The sequence below is a fragment of the Haliotis rufescens genome, unplaced genomic scaffold (assembly GCF_023055435.1).
Source record: "Haliotis rufescens isolate VD_foot unplaced genomic scaffold, xgHalRufe1.0.p SCAF_40, whole genome shotgun sequence".
Lineage (NCBI taxonomy): Eukaryota > Metazoa > Mollusca > Gastropoda > Lepetellida > Haliotidae > Haliotis > Haliotis rufescens.
The window spans coordinates 3,061,118-3,080,333 of record NW_025964113.1 but is presented as its reverse complement, the minus strand read 5'-3'; the positions used below and the strand labels follow the sequence as shown (position 1 = coordinate 3,080,333).

Sequence of the window (19,216 nt, the reverse complement as noted above, 5' to 3'; positions counted from 1 at the left end):
ATCATTAAACCAGGACACCAATCATGTGATATACAGTACTCAGGGTATGAAACTCCCAAAAATTTCAGCCAGACCACAGGACTGGCTAGCTGAAATACTTGCCAGCCCTGACCAAAACCTGCCTGCCCACTATAATCATGTTTCTCAGGATAAGCTAACGGGGTTTCTTTTTGGTTACATTTTATAATTCATCTTTACATGTGAATTAATGCTTATCATCGGGAAATATTTTGAATATTTTCACATATGAAATATAACCCGACCGTCGGGCAGGGGGATTTGAAAATCTGGCAGCCCGAGTTGAAATCAACCCGTCTCGGACGGTCGGGCAGGCAGGTATTTCGAACACTGATATACTGTGAAGGAAGGGAATACTGTACCTGTGTCTTAACCTTTTCTCTGATGATTTCCGTGTTCTTAGCCGAGCTCTTACTTCAGGCCACACCCTTCTGACTTTTGACCCTCGCCAGCATGCCTGTATCTTGGCAGCAGCGTCGTGTAGTCTCTCCTGGCGCATGCCTTCGAGACTCTGGCGTGTGCCCTCACTGAAATCAGGTCCACAATATGTCTATATATGTTTTCTTGTGCATAAATAAGAAACATGTTTCAGCTGAAAATCAAGACCTCTGCGTTGTTACAACTATTTGGTATTCTGGGGGTGGGCATGGGAGTGGGCATGCTTTATATATAATATATGTTCTTCGGACACACGGGACGCCATACACATGAAACCTTGTGTTTCACACTTAAAGAGGAAGTATGCTCCGGTTTTACAATCAAGATAAAGACAAAAAAAGTACCTTGATCTGGTTATATCAGTAGTTTTGTGTGTGTATATATACAGTACCTGTAGAACAGGTGCTTCTTGCCGAGTGTCCACTGTGTACTGACATAGGGGAGCATGCTGTTATCCATGGCCCTTAGGAAGCTGGTCAGGATTGTCTGGAAACATGGCCAGGAATTAATGAACAATTCCAATATACTCACTTCATTCACTTTAATAATATGTGGCTTAAAAAAAATTAAATTGGTTCACAGGCAACAGCTTTTAAAAATAAAGTGCGGTATAGGCAGTGTTTTTGTTTTTGTTGTTATTGTTGTTCAAAGTAGTATGTAAATAAACAGTTGTTTACCATCAGCCTGGGGAAAGGCCTCCCGATACAAACAAGCATACAAACTTCTATTGCCTCCCTGACCATAACACGAGATGTAAAGGGAAGTAACTGTGTGTCATATTGTTTTTAAGTGTCAGGATTATTTTATTTTTTTGAAAATGGAAAAAAACCTGAAACATGCGGCGGACCTAATGATGATGAGGGCAGTGCCTGAGAACCATGAACTGATTAAGCTGAAATGCTTGTAACTTATAGATGAACAGTTGTTTGCGGAGTGCCCTGGTGTGTCCTACCCGGCACTCTTCCTGTGGACTCTGCAGCGGGAGCTGGGCCGCCTGAGGCAGGAACAGACAGTAGCGGACATTGAAAACCTTGTACCGCATCCTGTGTGGCATACCTGAAGAGACGACAAAGGAGATGCCACAAAATAGGAAACATACAACCATCTGACGTATCTAAGCAGATTCTAATCTCCAAAAGTGTAACTGTTACTCATTCAAGATTCTGTGGACTTCATGTTCACATCTGGACCAGGCACACCAGGGGTCGATAGTGTGAGCATTGATCCACACTGTTGTTTGTTGTTTAACGCCACACTCAGCATTATTACAGCTGTATGATGGTGGTATGAAAATAATTGAGCCTAGACAAGACAATCTGGTGATTGACATAGCCCTAAATGAAGCAAGTCTAGATTTTACCACTGGTTCAATGGGGCTCCTTTTCAATTTAAATATAGTTGCTTGTTTCTATCAAAATCCTATATGACTATGCATTAGTTTATTGGGGTTTCAACAAGTGCACATACCTCCTGCCATAAGCCTCACAGTCTCCAGGATCTGCAGTGATCGGATCTGTTGTATGACAGTCTCTGGACTAAAAGAGTCCATCTCGCCGTGATCGTTACTCTGTGATAAAACAAATAATCCTTGCTTACAGAAATGTGTCTAACTGGAGAGTGCACGTTGTAGTACTTTGCAATATTACACAAACAATCAAGTCTTGACCATATGACCCAGTGGTTTATAGCATGAGCAACCATCCAAAACATTAGGGTATATTGACACACAAAGTCAAACATTGTAATTGCTCCTCATTTGTCTTTTTGTTTGTTTGTTTAACGCCGCACTCAGCAATATTCCAGCTATATGACGGCGGTCTGTAAATAATCAAGTCTGGATCAGACAATCCAGTGGTTAATATCATAAGCACAATTGGGATACGATGACATGCATCAACCAAGTCAGCGAGCCTGACCACCCATCCCGTCAGTCGCCCTTACGACAAGCACAGTCAACTTTTACATCAAGCATGGGTAGCTTCTCACTGGAGTCAGCTCCTATGAAAAGCGAGAAAAGCACGGGGCTCTGGGGATCTATTCTACCTCAACCCCCACAGGGAGACTAGCATTGGGTCAAAAAAAGAATTATAAAAAATAAAAGACATAATATCCAGTTAATAAGTTTGAAATAGTTTGATGGGCATTACCTCGAAGTTGACAGATGACAAGGTAGACACAATTCTATGGATAACAACTTCTTTAATACTGTAAAAAGGATGTTTTGGTATAGAACCTTATACCGTTGTCAAGCAAGGAAACGTCACTTTTTACAGTATTAAAGAAGTTGTTATCCATGAAATTGTGTCTACCTTATAATAATGTTGTAACATAATTGATAGATCTTACCCTGACACATCTGATGAAGTGTGGCTTAGCATTGACGACCGACTTGAGGAGGCTGTCGAGTCTCAGTTGGAAGTCATAGCACAGCGACCCTCGACAATCTTCATCACTGTGGGGAGATGGAGACAATGTAACACTCTCCATACTAGCACAATAATGATACGCGGATCCATACAGTTTGCACATCGGTTTTTCGATTCATACCTCAATGAACCGAAAAAAATACACTGTCAATCCTTAAATAAAATCAATTTGTCTTTCAGTAATGACTTTTGAAAAATTGTGGAAAATATTTACGAATCTGAATCTGAATTTCACTTTTTGTTTAAAACAATTATAGATTCAGATTTTTTAAACAAAATATTGCAGCTTCTGAGAACCAATTCTCTCTTATACATATACCAATCCATGAAATCTCATAAAGTACATACATACTAATTACATGGACATGCATAGTCTCTCTACTCCTCAGGAGACGACAAATCCCCCCTGCCCTCACAAATTTGAAAGAGAAAATAATCTGACTGTTACAGTAAGTACAACTTGACGATAGAATTTCTAGCTACCAGTAATCTGACTGTCCATATACAAGAGTAGTTACTGAGCTATCAAAACCATACCATGGAATTGGGATTTGGAACTTTGTATTTCTATGTCAGGTTAACATCAGTCTGAACAGAGTCAATGTCGTTGTTGCTGTTGAAACGGAACAAATAAAAATTCTAAAAATACCTAAATAGCAAAAGGCACCAGTTGAAAACCTGATCTTTGTGTGTGTAAAGTTTCATGAAAGAATACCTATCAGTTTCAGAGATATGGTCTGGACAAACACACCACTATGAACAGAGTCAAGTCAATCTTGTTGCCATGGAAATGGAAAAAGTAAAAATTCTAAAAATAGCAAAAGGCACCACTTTATCCCCTGATTAATAGATCTAGCACGTTTGGATGAAAAATCTTGAATAATTTTTTAGTTCTACTCCAAAAACAACACCTATATCCATTTCAGATAAATCTAGCTTGTTTCCATGGATACAGGACAAAATACAATTTTGAAAATATCCTGAATAGCAAAAGGTTCTACTTCAGCCCCTGTTAATACATGTAAAAAGTTGAGATAAAAAAACTTTCCTGGTGTTCAAGTTATGCTCCGAAAACGAAATGAGAACGTTAGATGGACGGACGGACAGACACACAGACAGACCAGATGATGACTATATTCCCCTGCATTATATGCATCAATAATAAATGATGTGAGGGAGTTGATTATTGTACAATAAAACACTGCAAACAAATCTGAAGGGGTGCATTCTCCCTGCAATGTTTTATTGTACGATAAACAATGACCACGAGTAGTTTATTTCTCATATGAGATATCAACACTATTTACAACCTCTTTAGGATGTTGAAAATTCACAAGCTTTAAAAATATTTAAATAATGTTGACTCCCAAAATACAATTTTGATATCGCAATGTCAGACAAGTCCATTTTATGAACAGGGGGGTTAAGTTTGGTACATGTATTTCCTGAATCTTCTAAAAAACATCAAAGCAATTGATGGCCATTATCTGTACCTTTTCTTCCATTATAGATTTCTGTATCTCTACCACTTTTTGGTGTGCTTGTTCATCCATTACTTTTATCTGCATTGCCCAGCTAGATCTAAGGGGAACAACTCACTACCCTCTCAAACACAGTGTCATCCAATTTACGACGTCATCAATTTGCATGGGTATGTTCATAATATCCAGAAATGACGTCATGAGAGACCAATGTTTTCTTGGGAAACACAAAGCAACTGAAACCTGATCACTGCAAAGAAAATGGTCATTGTTACTTACCTTTTTCCTGTGTCATGGTGGTTTGTGGGTAGAATCCTGTACCTTGTCCCTCGCGGGCCCTGACCATTGTCTAGGAGATAATGTAAGCAGTGCTTATTTCATAACATCTTAAACAATTTAATTATCTACATTTGGAAGCGGTCATTTTAGTTCCTTTTTTTTAAAAACAGAAATTGTTAATTTTACATTAGTTTCAATATTTAATATTTATCCTGTCTCCAAGATGCAATGTGTGAGACAGGATAAGTAAAATCTAGTTAATTTTACACTGAATTTACATGTGGTTGTCTGAATGTTTTGCTCTCTTGTACCGAGAATTTAGAAGCCTAAGTTTGGTACTGATTGGCTGACAAGAAAGCTCACCTGACGTGACCTCCTATAGTGGTGTCATCAAATTATCAAGCAGAGAGGTATCGGAGTGATTTTAATCATATTGACTGTCTTCTTAACATGATCATGCACATGTTCAACAGGTCCATATTAGAGTTATCTCCCTTACACAAGTGGCCGAACAACAAGTAGACTCACCACTCATGGTTTTGACTTCACGCGCGAAGAGATGTGAGGCAAACCCAAAGTTACAGTTCTGCTTGGAGAAAATACTGACGATGTCATCAGGAACTTGATCCTGATTGGTGGAGAGGAAGTTGCTGGCATCGTAAACCACACGGCCTGAGAAATGGCGAATACCAAACAACCGCTCAACCTTTGGCAGTGGCTCAAAGAAACTGAAAATGCATTGAATAGAGAAACTAAAATTATCCATGAAAAAATCTGCAATATTCCAGCTATATGACAGTGGCCTTTAAATCATCAAGTCTGGACCAGACAAACCAGTGATTGATATTGTGAGCAACAATCCATTCTGTCAGGGTACAATGACATGCAATCAACCAAGTCACCGAGTCTGAACCCAAAACTATTAAGTCAATTCTTTTGGCAAGCATAGGTTACTTTGTCTAACTTAGAATCACCAAAGGGCAAAAATTAAGTGAACATATTTTTAGTTCATAAACAGTACAGCAGTCACACAAAAATATGAGTGATCAAATCACAGGTTCATCGCAATCAAAGGAAATCTTTTCATGATGTTGGTGTCCCATGCTTACTAATTGTTGATCATGTGCCTAGCCTTAATCTCCTGCACGAACGTCTCGACTGTCGTTTTGGGCTGCGCTGTCAGTGTATCCAGGATGCTCACGATGCCATTCGTCTGCAACACAAGGTGATGCAGCATCTGTCATGGTTGCTGTCAATATACATCTTACTTTTAATTCTTTATCACTCTGTGTAACACATTTCTAATGCTTGTGAATACTCATCATACCAATCTCAAAATTGGCAATGTCACAATGTTACCCAATTAGTTTTGTTTGTTTGTTGTTTAACGTAGCACTCAGCAATATTCCAGCTATATGACGATAGTCTGTAAATAATCGAGTCTGATTGACATGATTGACATCAATTGCAATTGGAATATGATGACATGCATCAACCAATTCAGCGAGCCTGACCACTCGATCCTGTTAGTCGCCGCTTACGACAAGCATAGTCGCCTTTTACGGCAAGCATGGGTTGCTGAAGACCTATTCTACCCCGGATCTTCACAGGTCCCCAATTAGTTTTGAGTTAATTGCATACAAGTTTATTTTTTCAAAAACTCTACAGTATAACTACAATGTGTGCAATTACCCAATGTAGCCTCTTCAGCCTTTTAACCTATGTTTTAACACATCTATGGTGAATTCAGGCATCATGTAAACATGGCCACTACTACAGTAACAAAAGAACTCAGTATTGCTTGTTTGAACTAAGACTGTCAGTTTTACATTAAAGAAAAGTATCAATATTCAATGGCTCAAAATATAATATGGAGCCTTGATATGGTAGATAATAAAGACCATGATGCAACATTGCGCTGTCATGGTGAAAGAATACAAGGAGGAGCTATTCCAAAATGAAATGCTGCAGCAAATATTTCAAAACAATAGTCATATTAAATGTATGTAACTTTTCACCATCTTACAAGTATGACAAATAACTGAGGAGTGGGACAAAACTGACAGTTTCAATATGGCTGCTATATTGTAATGGGAGATTGGAATTTTATGATGATATATACATCATTTGCTAAATCATCCATCAGGCACTTAGGTTTCAGAGGAATTTTTTAAAATGTAAAAGTTTACAACATATACAATAGAAAGATAAACACTGGTGTGGGGCTGATCACAATCTGGGCAACATTTAGTTCTTGTGAGCCTCTGTGCTAGGTGACAGATATTGACAGGTAACTCTTGGCAGAGGGCAGTGAGTGCGGCATACTGCTGAGTCAGCAATGGGCATCTTGAAGGCACTGCTTTGCTACTGGTTATTCACTGAAGTTAAGGTCAGGTAAATATTTTTAATAAAAAGTTTATTTACCAAATGTGAAGCACTTGCAATCTCAAACTAGTTAAACAGTAACTGATCCATGACAAACACAGGTACCCCTACAAGCCCACCTGTGATGACAGCAGCTCAATGACAGGCATGTTGTTGAAGTGCACGATGTCAATCTCCGGCTGAATACCCTCCTCGTGGAGGGCTTCCAGTGGACTGCGGAACATGTGGCTGTTGTAGAAGTTCTGCATGGCCTCGGCACACAGGTTCACACACAGCTGCTCCAGTTGGTTCACCTGGGACGGGACAGAGACAACGCATCAGGGTACAGGTACCAAGTAGTGTCGAGTATCACCTGATGATACGTATCATGATACAGACTCAAGATACAACTGGTATTATGATACACAACAAAAAGTATGAAGTGATCAAATCAACAAACAAAACCTCTTGCTTCATAGGGAGATGTGTTTGACATTTTTTTCATGTTCCCAATGTAAGAAATATACTGCTCAACACAATCTGCTTACAACCTTTTTTATCTGTTTGAGGAATTCTCAAACTCAAACTTTGCCCAAACTGGAGACTGCATTGGGTGTGTCCACTATCTGTCCTTGAGTTCCACCTACTGATGGTGCTATGCTATTTCCGGCGTTACAGGAGATAACTCCATCACTTCCTGTTCTATTTTTAGCATATTGCGATCTCACAAACTGAGGATTCAAGTATCTTCCGTACCTTAGTATCGATGAAATCATAGGTATCGTTTCAGCTCATCAAGGTGGTGAGGCGAAACAGGGTTTAACGTCACGTTCAAGATTATTGCACTTATATAGCGACGTGCACGTGTGTGTGTGGCTGCTTGTACTAGTCCGGACTAATGCCGATTTTATAGTGCTAGCCCACTGAGATACCATGCCAGAGTTTAACATGAATACCCCACCCCACAGTATACCGACTCTGTGCCAACCAGTCCTTGTTTCAGCCCCTTAATGCCGAGTGCTAGGCAGGGTAACAACAAGTACCATCTTTAAACATCTTTTTTAACGTTTTTAATGTTTCTATTGAGCGCAAATATTTCTTGTGAGGGTTATATAAAAGCCTTAGGCTGCCAGAAAGCTATGATCGATCCCAGATTTCTAGGCTTGTCAGCACCATACCTGTGCTTGTCAATTTCACTAAAGTAGCCCATCACTTGGGCTTCCTTCTACATCGAGACTGAAATACTGTTCTAAGAGCTGTTATTCCAAACTCACTCACTTACTCACCTCTGCAAGCTCAAACCCAAAAAGGTCCATGATACCCACAAAGCCATCAGAGAACTTGCGGCCATGTTGGATTGTGGAGGATGAATCCCCGGGGTTGGTGGTAAGGATGTCTGGACGATGACCTGCCAGAACGACAGATCCGATGTGAATAAGAAGCTGTGATTGTTCTTTTGTGAGGATGACCTATCCATGCTATTAGCTGAGGTTACTGTAAATCTTTGAATAAGCACCTGGGCTATGTGATCTTAGCGCTAAGATGATCATAACTCACACTTTAACACAGGCTTACGTTAGTCGTAGTGTTAAGACTGCTTTGTGGATCGTGGCCCTGGGCCCACTTGTACAAAGCGATCTTAGCCCTAAGATGATTGTAACTCCCATACTTTAACATAGGCTTATAATAATCAAAGCGCTAAGATTGCTTTGTGCAAGTGGGCCCTGGTGTTTATTCCTGAGGGTCCAAACATCCAGCTGTTATTCCAGGCAGGCATTAATCATTTTCTGAGGAGTGTTTGCATAAATTTTATTTCAATTTTGTTTAATGCAAATCTTGTGCCTACATATTTGACCATGTATTGTAATCAAGAAGTTATGGTTAGCTAATTTGAAATGCTGATTGAACACTAACATGTATATAGCATATACCATAAAACCTTGAAAAAGTGACAGGAACTTACTTATTTTTGAGAAGCTTTTAAATCAAGATTGTTTCAATTTTGTTTTAAATGTCTTGTTTCACTACTTTTAAGGGAACATGTTTATTTAAGCAGGCTCTTATTCAAAGCAAGTGTTTATTCAAGGCAGGTGTGTATTTAAGGATTATTTACCATGATATACTACTTTATATGAGTAGTGGGGCGGTGGGATAGCCTAGTGGTTAAAGCATTCGCTCGTCATACCAAAGACCCGGGTTCGATTCCTGACATAGACACAATGTGTTAAGCCCATTTCTGGTGTCCCCTGCTGTGATATTGTTGGAATATTGCTAAAAGAGGCGTAAAACCATACTCACTCACTCACTTATATGAGTAGAGACTTCAGCAACCAGTTCAAAGCCACAGTCTAGTATGACATTGTCTAGTCTAGTAAATATATTAATCCTTCTTTTTTTGTCATATGTTGTTTTTATACATATGAACATTTTTTAGGGACTGATAATTTTATATGAGTGGGGTAGGGTGGGGTGGTCAGCAAAATATGATACAGTCCTAAGACCAATCCACCCAACCCTATAATAAAATAAACAGTCCATGTGAGCAGGACAAAACTTACTATACTGTGCACTATTTCGGCTCCCCTTGGACTCAAGGCTCTCCATGCTCTGGGCAAGATTGGACACCTGACGACGTATACTGTTGACTCTCTTCATCACCGTGGACACAGTACGGTAATACAGGGCCCGCGCCAAGGCATCTCGAGTGGAGTTAGCCTGCATGTACAGAAGTAATAGGTACTTAGAATCAGAACTTTCACAAACTTAGTAGAATACACAAACTCACATGACACTAAAAAGAAGATTTCAGGAAGTAAATCAGTTGTCATTTGAATTTTGAGTTTCTGGTATGTTACTGCATACATAATAACTAAACAAAGGCCTGAGGTTTCAAATCCAGTTAATATTTGCAAGTGCTTACCAATGTTTACTATGCTTTACACCAAATAGAATACTTGGGTAAATCAGCAAATATATTTCTGCTGATCGGTGGATATAGACTAAAGAATAGTTGTATAGATTTGTAGAGTGTTGCATTGTGTAAAGCAGCAGTAACCGTAATGGATCACTTTGTTCGTTTGTTGACTCACTCCAGCTATCTGTGACGTGGCCTGTAAATAATCAAATTTGGACCAGACAAACTAGTGATGGACATTTTGAGCTATGATCCACTACAATTTATCAACAAGTCCCTGAGTCTTACCACCCTGTCTATAAAGTCGCCTCTTACGACAAGCATAGGTTGCTGGGGACAAATTCTAACCTGGAAGCCCCATAAGTTCAGTGGATAAGTAATTTAAGAGCAGCTCTGACAATAATCACAATCTAATGTTATCCAAAGTCTGAGTGAGTGAGTGAGTGAGTGAGTGAGTGAGTGAGTGAGTGAGTGAGTGAGTGAGTTGGGTTTAACGCCTCTCTTCAGCTTAATGTGGGAGGAAAGCCCGAAAAGATGCAGGTCTCAGACGTTTACCACTTCGGTGAAACCCACGAGCACGGGTATGGTGCTGACAAACCTAGAAACATAATCAGGGCGAACTGGGATTCAAACCCACAATCATAGGTTTCTGGCATGCCCAAGGGGCGCAACTCTGCACAGTGAATCTGAAGGCTGGGCCATCTTAGTAGTAATATTCTGTTTTCTTACAATCACAAATGAACCACCTTTACGATGACCCGAAGCTACTCACACTTCTTGCATCCGTAATACTCCGGGAGACGTGGCCATGAACATGGCGAGTCCTCGTTGTAAAGCCCCGATACAAGGACACCCCTGACACGCCCAGCAGAGCTGCGACAGACTTGATTTCTAGATCAGATAATTTTAACATTAAAGAAAACATGTATTGGTCTCATCTGGTTCAGTTGTCAAAATAAGAAGAAATAATATGGAATTTAACCAATTTCTGTTAAATATAATTCCTTTTCTAAAGAACATGTTGAATATTTTCATTAAGAATTGTGCATTGCTATTTGATTAAGGGGGCGGTCGGGTAGCCTAGTGGTTAAAGCGTTTGCTTGTTCGCTCCAAGACCTGGGTTTGATTCCCGACATGAGTACAATGTGTGAAGCCCATTTCTGGTGTCCCCCGATATTGCTGGAATATTGCTAAAAGCGGCATAAAACCATACTCACTCATTCACTATTTGATTAAGAAGGCTTAAATGACCACTTGAAGGTTTTCTTTTTTCCACCCACGGCTGAAATACTTATGCTTGGTATCATGAAACCTACTTTCTCTACATGAACAGATCCTAGATGTGGACAAATGTCACTTTGTATATACACATCTCCTTCATGTTGAAAATAGTTCTTTCAATAATACATGGCTTACGTAATCAATCAAGTTTTAGAAAATCAAGAAAATAATTAATAGGAATAGCGGATGGAAATGTCACTATCACTACAAATACAAAATGGACAACCATGATAACGAACCAATTTCAACAGTCTCTTGTTGTTCACTATAACCATGTTATACTGTATGTATACCGACCAGGGCTGGGACAAGTCCAAATTTCCTACCCGGGTACCTGACCCCTATGGCCTGACTTTACCGGATACCCACTGAAGGACTCTTTGGAAATGTTTTATCGGGTCACTGGCAAAAAATGTTTAAAAACACCTTTCAAAAAAATGATCTGGTCATGTATACACTAAAGTTGAGTGAACCTTTATCATTATTCAAATATATAAAAGTCAGAATAAAACGTGAACATTAGTGATGTCTCGTGTAGCCATGGAGTTTCAGTGAATTTTGGTCATGAAACAATATATCACGTGACTAACTAGGGGTCCGGGTAGTCCTGTGGGTACCCTGGTCCTACTCAATACCCACCCAACCCAAGTACCTGACCTGAGTACCCGTCCCAGCCCTAATCCCAACAGTAATGATCTGGAAGGTGTAGTTCCTGCACCAACAGGATCTGGACAAAGATGGCATGTGAGTCAACTACATCCACATAAAACTCACCATCGTTCCCTACAACTTCCAGCTCCATCCCTGGGCTCTCCACAAACTCTACATTCCCCAGCAACAAGATGGCCGCCAAAACCCGCAATATGTCCATCACAGGGATTCCTAGCACTGACAAGGAGGACTGAAAAAGGAAACATTTTTTGTACTAACAGAGCTAGAGATAAGCTGCTTACAATACCCATGAAATAAACTGACATATGCAGACAAATAAATTCCTAGCGTATAAAATATGCAGCAAAAACTATAAATATGCTATTGACATAAAATTAATGCATATATTACAACTATTACATAAAACGATTGTGTATATTACAACTGTTCGATAACATGATTGTGTCTCAGCCGATCGCAAAATTCACTTAATGACAGTTACATTTGGAAAAGCTTGGGTGACAAACATACTGATAGATGCCAATTGAAAAGCACATCGTGCCTAGTCCATGTACATGTTATATCTTGAATAGTCACTGACTCGCTGATTAAAAAAGTACCACCGTTCTTACTATGGTAAGTTTTGCAAACAAAAATGGCTTCCTGGAGAGGGAGCCACAAGCAGACGCAGATGGATATACTACTATTCACATAAAAATTAAATGATTTAAGGGGAGTGTTACGAAACAGGTTTGAAGTTAAAATACCCAAATGTCAAGAAACATATGTAAAAGATAATAATTAAATTCCTCTAAAAATTGTGGATACTCAATAAAAATCAACCCATGGGTAAAATACCCAAATAACCAAAAGAGCTCTGGACAACAATACTTTCCTTGCAAGTGCTAATCTGCAAAACAGCTGAACACCTCCTTAATTCCTCCTCACATTTAGAAACCTTTAAGCATGTACATCAAGAGCATCTGTCCATTTCACAGGATTGAATTTAGTACTTCCAAATAAATGCCTAAATAAGCTTACATACTTTTTATGGTCACTGGGGACATTGAGTAGATTAGGTTTACAGTTTATAGTCCAAGAATATGATGATATATCTGTAGTTCAAAACAAAGTGAATGCCAATATTATACATAGTTCTGACAGAACCTGTAAGTAATGTTGTCTGAACAATATCAACGAAGCTTCATTGGAAAATGACAAACTTGTTGGCCATCTCACCTTCCATACATCAAATCTATGCATGTCGTCTGTCACGTTCTGCTGGAGGTTGCCGCAGCTGAGGTAGCGCAGGTTGTGCAGAGAGTACCCCTTTAAATGTAGCTTCACTGAATAAAATATATTATAGCAGTGTTAGCAGGACATTTCTAAATTTGACGCATCAATAATGATGTCTGATGTCGAATTCCCTATTTTCACTTGTAACATGTGTTCCATGTTTTTTCAGGTGAAAATTGACTTGCCTTTGCATGTGTTTGTGACAGGTGCCATTGGTTGGGCAGGATATGCTCATCTTTTCGTGAACACCTGGTATCATCACTATTTCATAGACACATGCTGATGATATAGTTGGCATTGTACAATGGATTCTGCTTTTAGTAGCGATATCTTATGATTATGGAAATTGTTTTATTGCTTAAATTCAATTATATCCTGATAATGTACTCCAGCAAATACAATTTATACAACAGATGCATGTACATCAAGAATTACACAGATGCCTGGTCTGTGCATCCATGGATCTTGAGGGGAAGTGAAATATACCTCAATACAAATTGTTCATCACAAATGCTGATATATTATTGGTGAATTATTATGTGGCTGTGCTCTGTGACAGATAGAAGACTGTGACACTACATATTTGGATTACAAAGCAACAGCTGCAAAACAATAGCACTCAGCTTCTCCTCGTCCATTGTTCCTGGATCCTGATAAAGTACTGTCATGAGTCCTCTATCCACTACAAAGACAGTATATTATAAGCCCTGTGGACTTACAGCTTGTCCAGATTGACTGACAATATTAGCTGTCGACCTTTGTGAGGGACATATATCTATTCATGAGGGATAATCTATTGATCACTAAGTTATTCTTTATATGTCATATCAAGAAAGAAGTGCAAGAAACTCCATGAAATGTCATCCTTACAGTGAAACGTTATCATACCAACCAATCATTCTACAGATCCATCGAATGCACTATACTAATCTATAGCTCGACAGTTGAGTGCACCACATCAATCTACAGGCCTTCAGAACAAATGAATGACATTATTTGAAACTGTTCTCCACAATGAACAATATAATACAGAGTTGGTACTGGTTGCTACAGATCAGCAAGTCAATGTGTGAAACTGGAGGTGAGCTGAAGTGGGGTTTAACGTCTCATTCAAGATTATTGCACTTATACAGCAAAGTGTAAGCATGTGTGTGTGTGTGTGTGTGTGTGTGTGACTGCTTGTACTTGTCCAGACTGATGCTGATTTATAGTGCCAGCCTACTGAGACACCATGCTGCAGTTTAACATGAATACCCCACTCAGACACAGTATATTGACTCTGAGCCGACCAGTTCTTGTTTTAGCCCCTTAATGCCGACCACCAGGCAGGGTAACAACAAGTACCATCTTTTAAATGTTTTTTGTATGATGCAGCCCGGGATCAACCTTGAAGCTTCCACTTTCCAGTTGGACTTTCTACCACAGTGGCGGTCTTGTGAAACTGGAGTATTGGAAAGTTACTTCACTCGATCTTTCAACCATTCAGTGCAACCATAATTACCTAGTGAGTGAGTTGGGTTTAATGCCTCTTTTTACAGTATTCCAGTCATATCGCGGCGTGTCAGCTTAATGTGGGAGGAAAGCCCCAAGTGGTGCAGGTCTCAGACGTTTACCACTTCGGTGAAACCCACGAGCACGGGTATGGTGCTGACAAACCTAGAAACATAATCGGGGCGAACCGGGATTCGAACCCACAATCATAGGTTTCTGGCGTGCCAAGGGACGCAACTCTGCACAGTGAATCACGGCACCTTAGACGACTGGGCCACCCGTACCCCCCCCATAATTACCTAAACACAGCTAATGCAGTTCCTTATGGCAATATGCTGTCTGTCCCTCTATTACATGTAGTCATAATGAACATTGTATGAGCAAATCTCGTACCTCTTTCTTCATCAGACAATCCAGCCAGCATCTGGTAGAATATATGGTAGTTTTTCTCCCTCCGTGGAACATAGGTCACTCGACCCTATAACAAAGTTACAATGAAAAACAAGTTACAAAAACAATGAAGAAATATGTACACTGATGACATAGGTCACTCAACTCCCAAACAAAGTTACCCTTGCTATTAAACAACACAATACAATGAATGCATATGTGAGGTGAGGTGAATCAGGGTTAATGCAGCATTCAAGATTATTGGACTTACATAGCGATGTGCATGCATGTGTGTTTGTGTGGGTGCGTTTTAGTCCAGCCTAATGCTGGTTTTATAGTGCCAGCCCACTGAGAAACCTACTGCAGTTTAACATGAATACTCCATTCAGACACAGTGTACTGACTCCGTGCCAACCAGTCCATGTTTCAGCCCCTTTAAGCCGAGTGCTAGGCAGGGTATCAACAAGTACCATCTGTTAACATCTTTTGGCATGATACAACCAAGTATCAAACACCCAACCTTCCGCTCTCCAGGCAGACACTCTATCAACTAGACCACAGAGCGGTCGAATATATCGGTATACAGGTCATTCAAAGAGCCATGAACAACAATGGCGCATCATGAGTGAATGCCATTTAATCAACACAATCAGTACTATTCCAGCTACATCATGACAAGCTGTCAACCAGTGGTTGATAGCATGAGTAACAATCCATATCAACAGGCACACATCATGTCAGGTCACCCATTGTTACTATGTATCGTTTTGTCAGTTGGCTACAACCTCGACACTCCAGAAGATCATGAACCTGAGAAATGGCAGTGAAAGGAGATTGTCTTACCTGGTCTACAAACAGACCATGAATCTTGGTTCTGTATATCATACAGTCGGAGGTCAAGTTTTCCAAGTACATGCCCTGCAACATATTCAGCACAGAACATTCGCATTGTACTTAAGTCCTAACATATACGGGGCAGTTGGGTAGCCTTGTGGTTAAAGCTTTCGCTCGTCACGCCGAAGACCCGGGATCAATTCCCTAGATGGGTACAATGTAACATATAACATATACACCTGGGAAATAGTTAAGCACCTCTTACTATATATTTAAGTCATTTTGGAAATCATATCCTTTTTTAATTTTATGACAAAAACACCTGAATTTTGTTTTATACTAAAAATATACTCATACTGAAATACAGACATCAAAATTGATATCTAATAACATGTTTTATCATACATCCATGTCAGAATGTCAAGATCTGATTGCTTCACATGACCTTGTTAAAATACAATGTATCCCCCCTCGAGGGGAATACATTTCTGAAAGGAAAATCCCTTATACCCCGCCATGAAGAAATCAGGCTGCGCGTAGATTGCTCAGTATCAGTAGCCCTTATACCCCAATGCACCTGCATGCTTTTTCCAAGTCAATGAAAGTCAGGTGACATAGCACAAGTTAACCTCAGCGGACAGCTATTTTCTGTCAATATTGAATTTGTTTTTATTATTTCACAATGTCATATTAAAATATGTCAGTAAGATAAAATTTGTTGTTCGCAGGATCACTCGGGGTACCTGGGGTTTTATGTGTCCCTCGTTTTATATGCATAAAACCCCATGTCCCCCTTGTGATCCTGTTACAACTTATCTTAGGGTAATTGTTCCATAGCAATAGTTATTTGACTGCCCTTTCACTTGCTTCCTCTAGATCTGCTTCTTCACATCATATGACATGACCTACTTGCGACCATATAGAAGAACATGTTCTTGTAGGAATCAGTGGTATCGTTGTCATTTCTCAAAAGAATATCAATGTCATATGTAGATATCTCTAAAAGATACATGACATGTAGGGATGTATAAAAATAAAAACCCAAGAAAAGGTGTGCAATATACTCACAATGCGTGTGCTGTCCGTATTGCATGTAGTCTCAGCTGATGCCAGCGCACGGAGAACCGTCATGGCCGCCATGAGGTGTCTGAACATGTCTGTCTTTGTGCCACCGCCTGACCGCTCGTACAACAGCCGCAGGATGTGCATGGTGCAGTGAGTCTTCCCACTCCCACCCTCACCACTAATGTAAAACACAACATCATTCCCGACTGTAACAATATGTTTCCGTGAAACAAAATAGTTTCTCTGTGCTTTGTACAGGCCTACCAATGAAAACTGACAGACTGCAACAAAAAAACTGTCATATGTCTTGAGAATGTAACTAAAAACTAAGATACAGCATCATAAATCTGAGAGCACGCTGCTGAAAACATGGAGACAGCAGCACTAAGATACACAGTCCGCAACATTCCAAACTAGGCATGTGCAGGACAAGGGGGAAGTTGACGGTCATGTCATGAGGATCAACAAACAGTACATAACTTTACTTATTACCTAAGAGGGTAAACATATCGGGGTTTATAAAAATCACATGTGCCCTGGGGTCATATCACATCATGAGACAACAGTATTGTTTCCGTCATCCGGACGTCATTGTTTACGTCATTAGAATCTTTTTGTGATGTGAGGTCGGAATGATGTCACACTAGAAACGACGTCATAGCTGAAGATTGTTGACGTCATTCTACAAATCATGGTTCCGCTGCTGTTGCGACTTGCTGTCCTTATAGGTAAACACTAAAATTCGTCTCTGTATGACATCTTCTTCGGTAATAAATAGAACATTATATTTGTGTTCATGTCATACTATGTTTATAACACGAATATAATATCCTCTTTATATTACAGCACTATTTTTAAAAATAACAATCATCTGGAACACAGTTTTTCTTCGGTTTGTTTAGATGAAGTACCTGAGGACAATGAGCTGCGAGTGCCCCGAGTCAATGTGCTGGGACAGGGCCGTGTTGACCAGCCCCTGCAGCTGGTGCCCTGCTTGGTGACAGTCCTGTAGGACCACCGGTGAGGGAACATGGTGGAATGGGTTCAGGCATATCAGAGTCGGCCCGACACTTGTCTGCAACAGGAACAGATAAGAAGTTGATCCATCCACATAGTGTCTCACCTTGTTCCACAAATACACATCCATGTTACATCTCTCAGGACTCAATCATTTGATATTCTGGGGAGGGTCTGATTGTTTTTGTGGGTCCAAAAGAAATTGTTTGCCTCCTTACAGAGAAATAGAAGCAACATGTGGATAAGTTGATTGTACAAATTGTATCTTCCGGTTAGGTCTGGAAACACTGACTGAAAAATATTTTGTCTCAAACAAACATCCAAGCACCCCCACAATCAAGTGGTTTGTCCCAAATTAGATAAAATATAACTTTTTCCACAATATCAGAAGCTAATAGGTAGGTTATAGCCAAAGAAACCAATCAGACTTCTCTTGCATGCATGCATGCATATTGGTTGTTTTGTCACCTGTCCCATGATCCAGATAAACAATTCAAATCGTGAATACCACTGATCACTCAAAAGTTGACATGTACAACTAAATTTACCTGTTGCTGTGCTGAAGGAGGGACATAAGGCATTTTCAAGGAGAAGTAAATGAGATGGTGGGGAAAACCCATATGATTTCAGTTTTGATACTTCGAGTAAGCTATTAGTGGTCAGTTACATATATTTACAAAAGCTGTTTTGTGCATTCAGTTTGGTTGTTTGATCAGATAGTGGGTTAGAAATGGAAGTTTAACAATATTTAGGGCCACGTTAATCATAGCACATGGATTACATGTTCCAATCCAGAAAAAGACACTCTCCCAGTCTCTGATATAGTACTGAAGTCATGATTAGTTTTGGGTCTTATGTAACAGCGAGCAAGTGTGTCAATTTCCTGAGATAACTATTCTCAGACTGCGGCCTCCCTGGCTTATCAGCATGACCTGGGTGATCAGACCACATAAGTATGATAAGTTGTGTCACCCACAATCATCGGTTCATAAACCAGTTCACCAGACAAAAACCATGGAACATTTGGTGATTTCAATATTTGTGATACTTTTTGTCTTGCTTTCCACCACTGAAGGAGTGAATCATGTTCAGGAAACCTGTGACATCATCATTGCTGGAGGCAGTACAGCTGCATTGGCAGCAGCCATTGGTGCCGCTCGAGAAGACCGCAGCCTACAGGTGTGTCTGACCGAACCCACAGATTGGTTAGGTGGGCAACTGACAAGTTCTGCTGTGAGTGCCATCGACTTTGGACCTCACAACCGAGATGA

General features: G+C 40.0%; 1 protein-coding gene across 2 annotated transcripts in view; it reads right to left on the bottom strand.

Moving 5' to 3' along the window:
* Positions 1-19,216, bottom strand: part of LOC124138728 (unconventional myosin-IXb-like) — a 44,963-nt gene that overhangs the window by 9,439 nt on the left and 16,308 nt on the right. For both annotated transcript variants that reach the window (XM_046505573.2, XM_046505582.2), the window contains 18 exons: positions 17,840-18,003; positions 16,932-17,106; positions 15,873-15,947; positions 15,033-15,117; positions 13,092-13,198; positions 11,976-12,102; positions 10,693-10,811; positions 9,565-9,721; positions 8,293-8,414; positions 7,147-7,320; positions 5,752-5,855; positions 5,171-5,370; positions 4,643-4,712; positions 2,803-2,908; positions 1,924-2,023; positions 1,409-1,512; positions 848-942; positions 381-545 (listed from right to left, as the gene is read on the bottom strand). In XM_046505573.2, the coding sequence (XP_046361529.2) occupies positions 381-545; positions 848-942; positions 1,409-1,512; positions 1,924-2,023; positions 2,803-2,908; positions 4,643-4,712; positions 5,171-5,370; positions 5,752-5,855; positions 7,147-7,320; positions 8,293-8,414; positions 9,565-9,721; positions 10,693-10,811; positions 11,976-12,102; positions 13,092-13,198; positions 15,033-15,117; positions 15,873-15,947; positions 16,932-17,106; positions 17,840-18,003 (2,249 nt within the window). The remainder of the gene's footprint in view (positions 1-380; positions 546-847; positions 943-1,408; positions 1,513-1,923; positions 2,024-2,802; positions 2,909-4,642; positions 4,713-5,170; positions 5,371-5,751; positions 5,856-7,146; positions 7,321-8,292; positions 8,415-9,564; positions 9,722-10,692; positions 10,812-11,975; positions 12,103-13,091; positions 13,199-15,032; positions 15,118-15,872; positions 15,948-16,931; positions 17,107-17,839; positions 18,004-19,216) is intronic.